At 39.4% G+C, this 13,448-nt stretch overlaps 1 protein-coding gene across 1 annotated transcript in view; it reads right to left on the bottom strand.

The window, feature by feature from the left end:
• Positions 1-13,448, bottom strand: part of LOC137274485 (uncharacterized) — a 44,951-nt gene that overhangs the window by 19,691 nt on the left and 11,812 nt on the right. Inside the window, exons 3-10 of the mRNA XM_067807693.1 lie at positions 11,085-11,201; positions 9,318-9,470; positions 8,403-8,534; positions 6,964-7,129; positions 2,295-2,448; positions 1,833-1,943; positions 814-1,032; positions 356-552 (exon numbers count right to left, since the gene is read on the bottom strand). Of these exons, the coding sequence (XP_067663794.1) occupies positions 356-552; positions 814-1,032; positions 1,833-1,943; positions 2,295-2,448; positions 6,964-7,129; positions 8,403-8,534; positions 9,318-9,470; positions 11,085-11,201 (1,249 nt within the window). The remainder of the gene's footprint in view (positions 1-355; positions 553-813; positions 1,033-1,832; positions 1,944-2,294; positions 2,449-6,963; positions 7,130-8,402; positions 8,535-9,317; positions 9,471-11,084; positions 11,202-13,448) is intronic.

Raw genomic sequence — 13,448 nt, 5'->3', positions numbered from 1 at the left:
CTCAGTCGATTTTATCATATGTTTGATATTCAGCTGAAAATATCCTCAGTGTGCGATATTATATCCAAAATACTATCTGTAGTGGTGCTTTGTCAGCACTCAAAAAATACTTCCCCGTATTTTTAATTGCTTTTGCAGGAACATGCCATACATGTAGTTGAACAGACACAATCGAATTGAATGGTATACTTTCTTTTGGCCGTCGGTATGTTTCAAACACATCAAACTGTTCGTCACTGGTGTAACCGGTATTATAACTGAATAAGATTTAAATGTTACAATTCTCAATTTGGCCACCGATATCGAATCCTTAACTGAAGGTGTGCCCGATTATCATGTAGATGAATCCGTTTACCTTTTAAGGATGACGAAGTAAGAAGGTATCATATAGAAGGGCAGCCTCCTCTTAAGGGCGGCTCTCACTTCCTTCTTGGTGGTCTGGCCTTCTGGCACGAGGTAGGACACCAAGAACTTGTCCTCCCCTTCTTCGCCCATCACCAAGACAACACATGCGTTCACCATGGGGAGTGACATCAGGGCGGACTCAACGGCCTACAGGAGAAATGTGTCACACATCGGAAACATGCACGTGGACTGTTTGTGTCAAGACTTTTATTGCTGCTGTTTGTTGTTTAACATCTAACCCAATAATTCTCCAGCTATGTGATGGCCTATGTAGATAATCGAAGCTGAGAACCTGACAATTCAGTGACTGGTATCATGAACATTGATCTACACGACTGTGATACGATGACATGTACCAGCGTGTCTGTACCTCCAGGATACTCCTGACACACCGAACCAATATCTCACCTGTACTTCAATGGAGTACCCTCTGACCTTCACCATAGAGTCACACCTGCCGCATATTTCCAGGCTACCGTCGGAGAGGACGTATCCCCAGTCTCCTGTCCTGTAGAGGACGTCCCCGTATGACGCCGGCACGGTGTCTGGTCGCTGGATGAAGCGCTTCTCCTGAAGGTCGGGTCGTTTGAGGTATCCACGAGCCAGGGTGGGCCCACTGACGAAAATCTGGAGAAAAAAAATCAAAGGGAGAATATTCTCTTTTATGCGAAATACGTAAGCAGATGAACAATATCTATAAATGGAAATGCCTGAAAGTTATATACTCGTATTGGCATCTTTGTGAGAAGAAACGGACATTGTATTTGATTTTTTTCGCGCTATTATTTAAATGAGTAAACCGACGGGGTAAGATAAATAAGGAAACAACTCAAGCAGTTGACGGTTATCGGAAGAAGAAAGGAAGGAACACCACAAACCGACGGGGTGAGATAAATATGGAAACAACTCAAACAGTTGACGGTTATCGGAAGAAGAAAGGAAGGAACACCACAAACCGACGGGGTGAGATAAATAAGGGAACAACTCAAACAGTTGACGGTTATCGGAAGAAGAAAGGAGGGAACACCACAAACCGCTGGCGAATATCTGACATGTGAATATCTGATATATTTGTATTTAATCCGCAAGAGATATTACGGGCGCTTCCAGTTGATATGTTTTGCACCAAATGATTAATGGTGGCAGCGATGGGATCCCTATTTTGACTTGTAACATAAATTCCCGTTAATAATTTGTCTGTGAACAACTGATTTGCCTTTGAATGTGTTTGTGACTGGTGCCACTGATGGGGGACGATGCGATAATCCTTAAATGAAAAACTGGAACTATAACTATTTCATAGTGAGTCATAAACCTTAGATTGTCATCGTTCTTCAGTTATTTTGATCAATGTTAGCAGTGCAAGTTATTTGGAGATATTGACACCAGAAATCACTATAGAATTCATTCGCTCCAGTTTCACTTACCTCCCCTGGCATTCCGACTGGCTGAACTTGTTGGTCTTCGTTCAAGATAGCGACACGAACGCCTGGTAACAACTTTCCGACAGGACAAAACTTTCTGGACATCATGGATTCCTGAGAAAAACACAAAAGAAACAATTTTGAATAGTGCGTGTCTACAATGAAACAAAGGGTAGGGTCTCGGTTGTACAAACACACAAACGACTGTGCCAGTGAATCAAACCAACACGCAAGAAAAAAGACAACCACACTAAAAGGACGCCGGTCCAACAACACATCTACATTACATACACATGCTGTTTACTGCAAGAGCTATTTCTATCAGCATTTATCAACCGCTTTTTTTTCACAAAACTCTTGAAACAATAACCCTGCACAACCCTTTGAACCGTTTACCATTATTACGTAACCAAGGTAACACTGGCAACGCCCTTTATGAAACATATGAAAATAATATATTATTACTTTCTTATTGGTGTAGTATGCTGTGAGATCTTCGCATGCAACGTCATGACATTCCGAAATGCTGTACAGGTTGACAAAGCGTATCCATGGCAACGTCTTGACGCACCTCCCAAGTAACGCAGTCGTCACCACCTCACCACAGAACCATATTTGTCTGGGTTAAAGAACGTTTCTGTTAGAGAACATGTATTTCCAGACAAATCGATGCGTCATGCAAAAGCGTGCTAATTAAACATACCACAGCGGGGAACATTATGTTTATGCTTTAAATTAACAATGTTATTGAATAAAAAAGGTTGTTTGATACTGTAAATGACATTTTCGGATCAATAAAAATATGTCTGACAAAGGTAATGAAAAATACAGGTTTTTTTCTTTTTCTTTGAACTTCGAAAATCATTACACTGAAATACCCGAATCGAAGCTAGGATGAAATATGAGGCTGCATAAAAAAAGTAAATGTTTCTCGGGCACATGACGAGGGCGGTAGGACATATTTTAACATTTTAGATGGAAAAAAAAGTGACGAGGGTGGATCGCATTTTTTACTTTTTCTCTCTCAGAAATACTACTTGGGACGTTTAGCACGTGTTAATGGGTTGTAGATTCAATCACACTCATTCTTAAAGACACTCATTCCTATGGTGGACAAATGGACTCGGCCTAGTCAAAATTAGTATTTTTTTAAATAGCAATAAAAACTTGTTACAATTGGCACAAATAAAAGTGACGCGCCGAAGCCCGAGAAACGTTTCCCTTTTTTATTTAGCCCAATGTCCGTATTTTCACAATCTTAGAAAATATTCCAGCTTTATGACGACAGTCTGAGTGAGTGAGTGTGTTTAAGTTTACGCCGCACTCAGCAATATTCCAGCTATATGACGGTCGTCTGTAAATAATCGAGTCTGGACCATCCAGTGATCAATAAGATGAGCATCGATCTGCGCATTTTATGAACCGATGACATGTGTCAACCAAGTCAGCGAGCCTAACCACCCGATCCCGTTAATCGCCTCTTACGAGAAGCATAGTCGCCTTTTATGGCAAGCATGGGTTGCTGAAGGCCTATTCTACCCCGGGACCTTCATGGGTCACAGCAGTCTGTAAATAATCGAGTTTGAACCAGACACTCCTGTGATTGATATCATATACATCAAATTGTGCAGTTGGGATGCTTTGACATGTATCTACTCAGTCAAAGAGCCTGACAAACTGAAGACTTAATTCTGATCCTGGTCTTTATGGATCCTACAGAAGGGAAATTCACTGAAATCAAATGGAAACACTATCTCACATGAGTATCAACATCAGCATCATCAAACAAACATGTTGTTTGTCAATGCATGCATTTAATTACCTGTGAAATCCATCAAATTCTTAACGCTGGCCCCGCTACACTAGACCAGTACTTGGTACACACGATGCGCAGTAGCTTCTGTGCATCCTGTCTGTTTCAAAGGTCTTCCAGTGGTATAGAAAGTTCAAGCACACATGCTATTCCCAGTCTGATATGGTGGCCATGGTAAATAAATTGTGCAATTGTAACCTTTGCCATGCATTCGGCGAGCATGGCCGTTTCATCAACCTTTTCACCCCATTATGTCAATAAGGCTTTACATCTGTAGGTCATCTGTACTGCATGCATATAGTTACTACTGTCTGTGGTCTTCACATAGTGAGTGAGTGAGTGAGTATGGCTTTACACCGCTTTCAGCAATATTCCAGCAACATCACGGCGGGGAACACCAGAAAAGGACTTCACACATTGTACCCATGTCTTCGAACCCTGGTCTTCGGCGTGACGAACGAAGGCTTTAACCACTAGACTACCCCACCGCCACGCCCTCACATAGACAGCGCTGATTGGTGAAGTCAAACTGCAACGTGACTCATCTACAGAACCCGGATGTACATTCATCAGCAGGCTGACATTTAGTCCAAAACATATAGTTATCTTATTACAAAATATTTAAAACCTATTTATCTTAAAAACAAATCCAAATGGAGCCCAGAACAATCCCCTAGACTTGCCAAATGTATCCCCAAAGTATTTTATGTACAGTCTGGGGTGCAGAATACTAATAACTACATATTTATATCAGGCCATGAGTAATGATTATAAAAGCTTTTGGAGTCTTGTTAAGAAATATTCATCTAAATAAAATAATTATTGTAATGTATCTGCAGAAATGTGGCATTCGTATTTTAAAGATGTATTGAAGCCAATATTAAACATGAATGGCGACAGTGTGTTTGATGACTATGTTGAAACTTTTGCTAATGAACATGATTGTCACAATTGTAGCAAATGTGGTGACAATGATCTATCAGATGTTATAACTGTATGTGAAGTGGAGGCAGCAATAGATAGAGCGAAACCCAATAAATCGCCGGGTAATGATGGAATACCATCAGAATTTTTCAAGATTACAAAGGAATTTATTTCCCCATATCTTGCTCTTCTCTTTAACCGCATTCTGGATAAAGGGGAGTTCCCTGAAGCTTGGAGTGCTGCAATAATAATACCTATTTATAAGAAGTCCTAACGAACCTAACAACTATAGAGGCATTTCCTTGCTTAATACTATGAGCAAGCTGTTTACAAATATAATCAACAGGCGAATAGATGACTACATTGAAAGTAATTGCCTTATCGAAGAGTATCAGGGTGGTTTCAGAAAATTAACAATAGGTAATCTTTTTATCCTTCAATCTATTATCCAAAAGTATACAACAAGAAAGCAAGGGAGATTTTACTGTGCATACGTTGATTTCAAAAAGGCTTTCGATATGGTTAATAGACGAAAGCTTTTATTTCTACTTTTAAATAATGGTATACATGGAAATATATTTAATATTCTCAAAGATTTGTACAAGGTGGAGTCTGCAGTTGTAATTGATGGTAATAAATTATCTGATTACTTTGATTGCTCTACAGGAGTTTTACAAGGGTGTGCTCTAAGCCCCCTGTTGTTTTCGATATTCATTAAGGAGCTCTCGGAATCTATGAGTCAAGCTTTTGACAGTGGTGTATTTATAACAGAGGAAATGTGTAATGTGTTATCAATACTATTTGCAGATGATCTAGTGTTAGTTGCTGATACCCCTCTGAAGTTGCAAAAAACAACTAGATTTCCTACATAATTATTGTTTGAAATGGGGCATGGAGATCAATATCGACAAAACAAAAGTGATTGTCTTCAGAAACGGGGGACCATTATCACGATATGAAAAGTGGACTTATAATGAAGAACAAATAGAAGTTGTTAATGCAAACAAGTATTTAGGCATTATGATGACCCCTAAGCATGTATGGACAAAAGCCTGTACCGTTTTATCGCAACAAGCAAACAAAGCCTTATTCCCTTTGAAATGTCTTATTCGCAAGTTTAATATAGATATTACAGACGCCTTTAAGATGTTCGATGCGAAAATTGTACCGATTTTAATGTATGGTAGCGAAATATGGGGATTCAAGGAAATGAAGCAATTAGAAACTGTTCACCGATCATTTTGTAGATATTTATTAAATGTTAGTAAATCATTTTAAAACGTTGCTCTGTATGGCGAATGTGGGAGATATCCATTATACGTGAACTCATATAAGAATTGTATTAGATATTGGTTGAAATTAATCTCCATGCCGTCATATAGATATCCTCACCAATCGTACCTTATGATGAAACAATCCTGTAATAGAAAACGGTCTAATTGGGCAACTAACATAATGCAACTATTATTTACTAACGGGTTTGGCCATGTGTGGTAGGGGATATTGATATGTTTTTAAATGCTTTTAAAGACAGAGTGATTGACTGTGCCAGGGAAGATTGGCATTCTGAATTATCTGATAGAGCGTCATTACAATTTGACTCCTTAATAAAACATTAACTTTCTCCAGAATTGTACATATACAATGTTAAAAATATTAAATATAGAAAAACGCTTCTCCTATTTAGATGCTGTTTTAATCGATTAGGCATACAGCGTATTAGAAAAGGCTTAAGCGATTATCAAGATAATGATTTTATGTGCTCTCTTTGTAAAGTTACCGAAGATGAATGTCATATCATATATCATTGTCCTTTGTACAAAGATTTTCGTAAGGATGTTCCATACATTTCCACTAATGGCAAAAATACTGATAATTTAAAATCATTATTGATTTCTACTGATTGTGACCACTTGTTTGAGTTGGGAAAATATCTATATAATGTGTTTCGCATAAGAGGAGAATATCTTTGATACGCATGTTAGCAATTAATGTGTAAAATATGGCCTTGAAAACAATAAATCTTTCAAATGAAATATATCAGACTAGAATTATATGAATAACCATCTACATAATTCGTTTTAACGAGTCGCCTTATATATTACAAGCCACTGTTCGTTCTCCGCTTTCCTCCACAGATATGGGGCGACATAACTAGAATAATACTCAAAGCGACGTTAAACCACTCACTCTTCACTTCTTCTCCATCAAGCTACGCCCTTTAATGATACTGCACTTAGTGTTCAAGTCACTCAATTCAAGGAACCTTTGTGATCTACCAAAAGTGCATCTTCACCAACAGTCCCTTTATATTTTGATTTTGTGTGTAACCTTTTAGGGTTTTTTCCCCATATGGGCGACAATGCTGCAAAGTTGACGTCACACAATTGTACCCACCTGAGCGTTTTCAACGATTGTTTGAAGTCTATGTCTGCAGTGTTCAGAATTGTCTCCAGTAATGATGGCGTGAAGAGGACTCGGGTGATGTTATTGCTGCTGATGTTCTGACACAGTAAGTGAGGGTCGTAGATGACACAGTTGGGAATAATACACATTGGCACACCTGGAGAAGAATATGGCAATGACTGAGTTGTGTATCCGTTTGATATGGAAGAAGTGGTCCAGGTCCTGGATGCCAGCCCTTCGGGGAGTCCCACATGCCAGGGACCGAGCTCACAAACCTAATGATCAAAGCGAATCTGTGGTTTTAACAATGCCGATAGGCTCCTGATACGCCCAAGGTACGCAACTCTGCACAACAAATCGACAGTTTCCTTCAATCAGAGATTGGAGTATAAGTCAAATGCAGACATCACAGACAACAGAAGTGGTGGTTTGTCATGTTTACCATGCCTAAATCAACAGTGTTACGACAGTGTGTTTTCTGTAATTTGTAAATTAATTATAGTTATCATATGGTTACAATGTTCAGTGTTTTGAATTTGAGCTGTGGGTCACATTTCGTATCACGGTAATAATATTTTTAGCGGCAGGCCTTTTTATATAGCGCTCTAGGGTTTCCTGCCCTTATCAATCTAATGTTGATTTCGTGTTCGTGTTTTGTAAGCGAATGCGACAGCCGTGATTTGCTCGAATGCTCTCGACTGTGTGTCGTATATTTGTAGTATATATAAAGGCTGGTTGTTGTGTTGTGCAACATGGACTAACACACGGACGTGCACTCTATACTGGAGCGTATACCGGAAGTGTGTATATCAGCCTCGTCGTCTGCCTGTCTACATCACTTATTTGCATTCGTCTACGTCATGAGTGCATCACCATCATTTGACAGTCTGTCTGACCACTGACTTTGCAAACAGGCTCTCACTGTATATGCCAACACTCTGGAGACTTAATATCATGTATTTGTCACCCATTACCTTGACTCAATTGCATTGTTCTAGAAATCTGTATTGTGATTGTAACTTGTTCAATATATTATTGAATATTTTAGAGTTGTCTGTGTTATATTTGGCTGGTTCAATGGGGATTTCTTATATCTCTTGTCAAGGTAATTTATTTACCCTGACAATAGAAGCAGTAACCAGTAATAATATTATATACCTCGGGATAAGTACCATAATGACTTTATGTGGATATTCCCCATTATGTAGCGGGCGGAAATGCTATTTTACAGTGAGATACATTCACATACAATTATGTGTTTTAATTAGGTCGGAGAATCCAATTAATATATCCCAGGAGACAAGCACAATGAACACATCAGAAACCTTACGCTCTGTTACACTTTTCCGTGAGTAGGATATATATTTATATCTGAATACGTGGTAAACCAGAGGTTTGACGATTAAAATGAACAGAGAAATTCTGCTTACCTTTGAGTATGGGCCGGAGCATCTCCCATACAAAGAATATGTTGCTGCCTTCTCTTTCCCCTTCACCATACGGGTAACTGATGTGGCGCCAGTGGTAAGAAAATACGGCACCCCGGTGGGGACACATTATACCTTGAAGGACGATTAATGCACAATAACACACAGTTTCATGATGAAACAACGGGCCGTGTCATAAGATAGCCTAACATATACCAGTATTGTATTTAACGTTAACGTTACTGCGACAATCGGAGTTTCCTTAATTGAATAGTTTCAGTAGGTAGTTACTTTGATAGTTTATTATTACATTCTTTGTATGGCATTTACAAGTGAAACGCATAGAGGCCGTATGGTTATCCGAAACCTGTCTCTGATTCAGTGAATGGATTACCTCAGGTCTCAGCTTACTAAAGCTAAGTAAACATAATTTTTATTTTTTTAATAAACATGTTTTTTTAGCTTAAGAAGTGATTGTAAAAACTTGAGCAAAAAAATACATGATCACGTATTACGGTGAGTATAGAAAGTATTATGTTGGGTAAGGATGTCATACATTTTCTTCTTTTTCTTTTAGGAACATAAGAAATCAGTCTTTACTATCGCCACCTACTGTTTTAGCGTGTGTATTTATTCATCCATGAGAAATGTTTTAATTTTCGTCGTAATGTGCAATATTCCAGTGACAGTGGCCTGTTAGTACGCGAGTCTAGGCTGGATCCACGTGCACAAAGCGCTACGAGGATCGTAACCATATGTTAAAGTATGGTAGTTGCGATTACCTAAGCCAAGACAGTTTTGTGCAAATGGAATCTTGATGATGGTATTGATAACAAACTAGTCATATTATATTGATAACACAATTTGTAAGCTAAAGACATCATAGTCACAAGGACCTAAATGGTGGAGTGAGTTCACCTTTAGGTCTGCCTGTTGTGCCAGATGAGTACACGATATAGGCTAGGTTGTCAAGCGTCACCTCTTGCTGTATTTGGTCGCCTTTGTGTCGGTCGATCTCCTGCTGCAGACGAGCTTGCCAGCCTTCCGACATTATAACAACATTGGGAGAATCTGGAAATGTTAAAACAGTTGCATTCCTTTTCACAGAGACACACAGAGAGACAGAGACACGCAGAGAGACAGAAACACTTGGACCGAGATAGAAACACAAAGAGAGACAGGTAGCGTGAGAATTGGTACAACTGAATATTTTCTTGGAAAGAGAGGGAGGAGGAGTGAGTGAGTGAGTTTAATTTTACGCCACAGTCAGCAATATTCCCGCTATATGGCGGCGCTCTGTAAATAATCGAGTCGGGACCAGACAATCCAGTGATCAACAACACGAGCATCGATCTGCGCAATTGGGAACCGATGACATGTGTCATCCAAGTCAGCGAGCCTGACCACCCGATCCCGTTAGTTGCCTCTTACGACAAGCATAGTCACCTTTTATGGCAAGCATGGGTTGCTGAAGGTCTATTCTACCCCGGGACCTTCAGGGGACGGGAGGATGGAAAGAGTATATACACTATAGTACTATCAACATAGTCATCTTTGTATTGGCTTACTACTTCCCATGACGCATGGGAGCGGTGAGCGAATACTTTTACTACCACGTTACGAAACACAAAACTACCACAAAGCGATCACACTATCCCCTTTTTCTGAAAGATATTAGATGGGTAGTAACTATTTATATCAGTTTATTACCTGGAACCAAAGAGGTAACGGCGGGCTTCAGAATATTCAGTTATTACCTTTCTGTATAGTCTTACACATCCTCTATTGTCTAGGGCTTATATCGACAGCTAGACAAACAACTACACTCTGAAATGAACATATCTTACTGAAGAAAGTTCATAGTAAAAAATAATATAATCAAATGGAGCCCTGAAACCTTCTTCATTTCAGAAGCTAAGGAAATCTAGACTTGCCACATTTTCTAGACTTGCGTGGGCTTTCTTGGATATATTTGTATTATACGCCATATTAAATACCGCCAGAGGTATTATAAGTGGACATTCTGTTCTGACATAGTCTAAAGGGACATGGTATGTCTGGTGTCTGACCCCTAGGTATACGACACCGGTGTAGAAGTGACTGAGAGATGGTGACTCTCGAAGCATTTATTCTGGTGTAATATTAATAATACAGGCGGAACCACTGGCGGGGGTTGAAGGGGCGTACCATACCTTTTGCCCTGAAATTTTGTTAAATGACCACTGAAACTCAGGTTTAAATGAAGTATGCACCCCCTTTCTCAAAAAGGTGTATCCGCTCCTGAATAATACATTATAGAGTGAGATTTATGGCAAACATTTCATCAATATCACGACAGAGGACACCATAAATGGATTTCACACATATGACCCATGTTATCCACGTGGGGAACTGAACCAGGGTCTCAGGAAATACTGATTTTACAAGGGTCTTACAGTCCCGTGCACCCATTTAAAACACAGTGTAACTAATAGTATTCATTATTGTCATTATCAATATTTCATTATCAAATGTAGGATTGTGTTATTTTGTAATACTAAAAAATCGGTCTAAAATTTGGTAAAAATCTAATCACAAAGTCGTAACAGAACAATAGCCAATTTTATAAACCATACAACCCACACAAATTGTTTCAGTGACAACGTCTTTTGAGACAACGTCAACATGACGTCTGCATCGACCCACCCGTGACATTCTTGGACAGATCTTCTGATGTGAGAACAGCCTTCGGCTCTGCATCTTTCAGGATGGACTCCAGCAATGGTGTAGGATAGGATGTGTCGATCGGTAGATAAGCCCCTCCTGAAAAATAAATTGTTGCTTGCTTGATGGACATGCCCAGCTTCTTCAGGGTAGCCAGGACAAACGTGAACGTCAGGACAGTTTACGGAAGTTCCTAGTACACAATGCCGCTTTTGAACTCTGGGCCTAAAAAAACTAAAAGTGCTTTATGGTTCAACTTCTTTATTATACAAGGTCACAACGTTTCGAGACAGATTCTAGTCTCTTCTTCAGTATGTTTCACCTGAAGAAGAGACTAGAATCTGTCTCGAAACGTAAAGCACCATAAAGCACTTTTAGTTTGATTCCTCCAACTTCTAAATGCCTTTGAAACAACTTATCTGGGACTAAACATGGATATTTGGCTGATAACAACATAAACAACACTTGTGAGGTAGTAGTGAGCTGATTTCTTACTGCCATTCTCAGATTCCTTCAAGTGTCCATGGATTGATGTTCATGAGTAGTCGCTTATGTTCGTTTGAACTGACATCAGTATGTTTCACATTTATCTCCACAAGAGTGAGTGAGTGAGTGAATAAGTATGAATTTACACGTTACTTTCGGGGGACTTTAATCATCACACTAAAACATACCCACATATGTCCGTGGATATAACTGTAATAATACTGAAAACAACGATAAACGCAATCCACCTCCAGCTTACTACAAATTGACTTTCAAGCATGCGATTGTGTTGGCTTGAATTATCTTAATTGACTTTTACTACATTGTCGGTTCCCAAGTGATCAGGATTATAGGTTTGTTCATTGTTTAACTCAACAATATTTAGGCTATATGTCGGTGGTCTGTAAATAAGCAAGTCTGGACCAGATAATCCAGTGATCAACATCATGATCACCTTTCTACGCAAGTGGGATAAAGATGACATGAGTCAACCAAGCCAAGAGCTTGACCACCCGCAGATCCTGTTAGCCGCCTTTTACGACAAACATGGCCTCCGGAAGATATATTCTAATCCAGATCTTTATAGATCGCTGAGGATCAGTGAGTTTGCAAATCAATTATGGTGTTACCGAACAAAATGAAACACCAACAGCCTCTTTGTGTTGCCAAGTCTACATGCATGGGGAGTTGCTACAGCTGGGATGCTACGTTTTCACGTGTAAGACAATAAACCCTGTTTTCACTGTAACGCAGTCATATAATGCCACTTCCATAACAAAGATGTTAATATTGCAGAACGCCAGAAAGGGGGTATAGGAATCAACGTCTATATACGAGCGTAGACACGCCTTCCATATGGCCATCATAGGACACAATGGCGTACTCTATGTCCAAACATTTATATCATATAAGCATTCCATGTAACCCAAGCCTTGTATACTCCATACAGTAGACAGAAAGAGGAATATTTCCCAGAGAGATATGTGGTAAAACTCTGAACCTGCTTATTCGGTAAATATCAGTGTGCTACCACTATTGTGACGTCAGACATTCCTGGCCTAGTTTGGTCAAAGTGCTGCTGAAGCAGATGAGGCCAGTTTGGGGCAGTTCTCTGCCCTATCTGAGATAACCACGTGACCTTTGATTCACATTTGATATAAAAGAATGGAGATACTGTTCCACGATGGTTATCGTGATCAATTGTTATCATTCATAACGCTTACACATGTATGAAGACATGTATTTCAAACTGAATGGCAAACTGGGAGAGAATACTGACAATTATATTTGTCTCGAAAAGTGATGATTCTTTCAAACTACAATACATCAAAATTTATGGTTTTATGGTTTCCAAATATTTAATCATAACAGTTGATATGTAAATAGTTGGCGAAATGGGGCAACATAAAGGTTCCTAAAACTAACATTTAATGAAAGAGGTACTCTACTTGCTACACTTTGGTGTTCTAGCAAATTTGGAATTAACCTTACTTAGAAAGAGACGTTGTGTCAGTCAATTAGTAAAATGGCAAGCTCTTGATAATGGCCTCTAGGCCTTTTGGCAAATCGCTGCCGATATGGTATCTTTAGCATTGCGTTTGTACCTAGACTGGACTGGACTCCTTCTTTAATGATGCAAAGTATGAGTAAGATGAAGTTCTGGGGTTCCATCTACAGATGTGAGAGAATTCAACGACACTTTGAACAGCACAGGCGTTGTATCATTTGTGAGATGAAAGGTCCAACGCTGGTAGTCGTACACCATCTTGGTGAGGATGCCAACCCCTCCTCCTATCCAGACAGCCGACATTCCATTTCATTTCGTTAGTCATATCAGTGTACACAGCTCGTACAATATTG

This window comes from Haliotis asinina, chromosome 2 (assembly GCF_037392515.1).
Source record: "Haliotis asinina isolate JCU_RB_2024 chromosome 2, JCU_Hal_asi_v2, whole genome shotgun sequence".
Classification (NCBI taxonomy): domain Eukaryota; kingdom Metazoa; phylum Mollusca; class Gastropoda; order Lepetellida; family Haliotidae; genus Haliotis; species Haliotis asinina.
The sequence above is the reverse complement of the archived record's forward strand: the minus strand, read 5'-3'. Positions and strand labels throughout refer to the sequence as shown.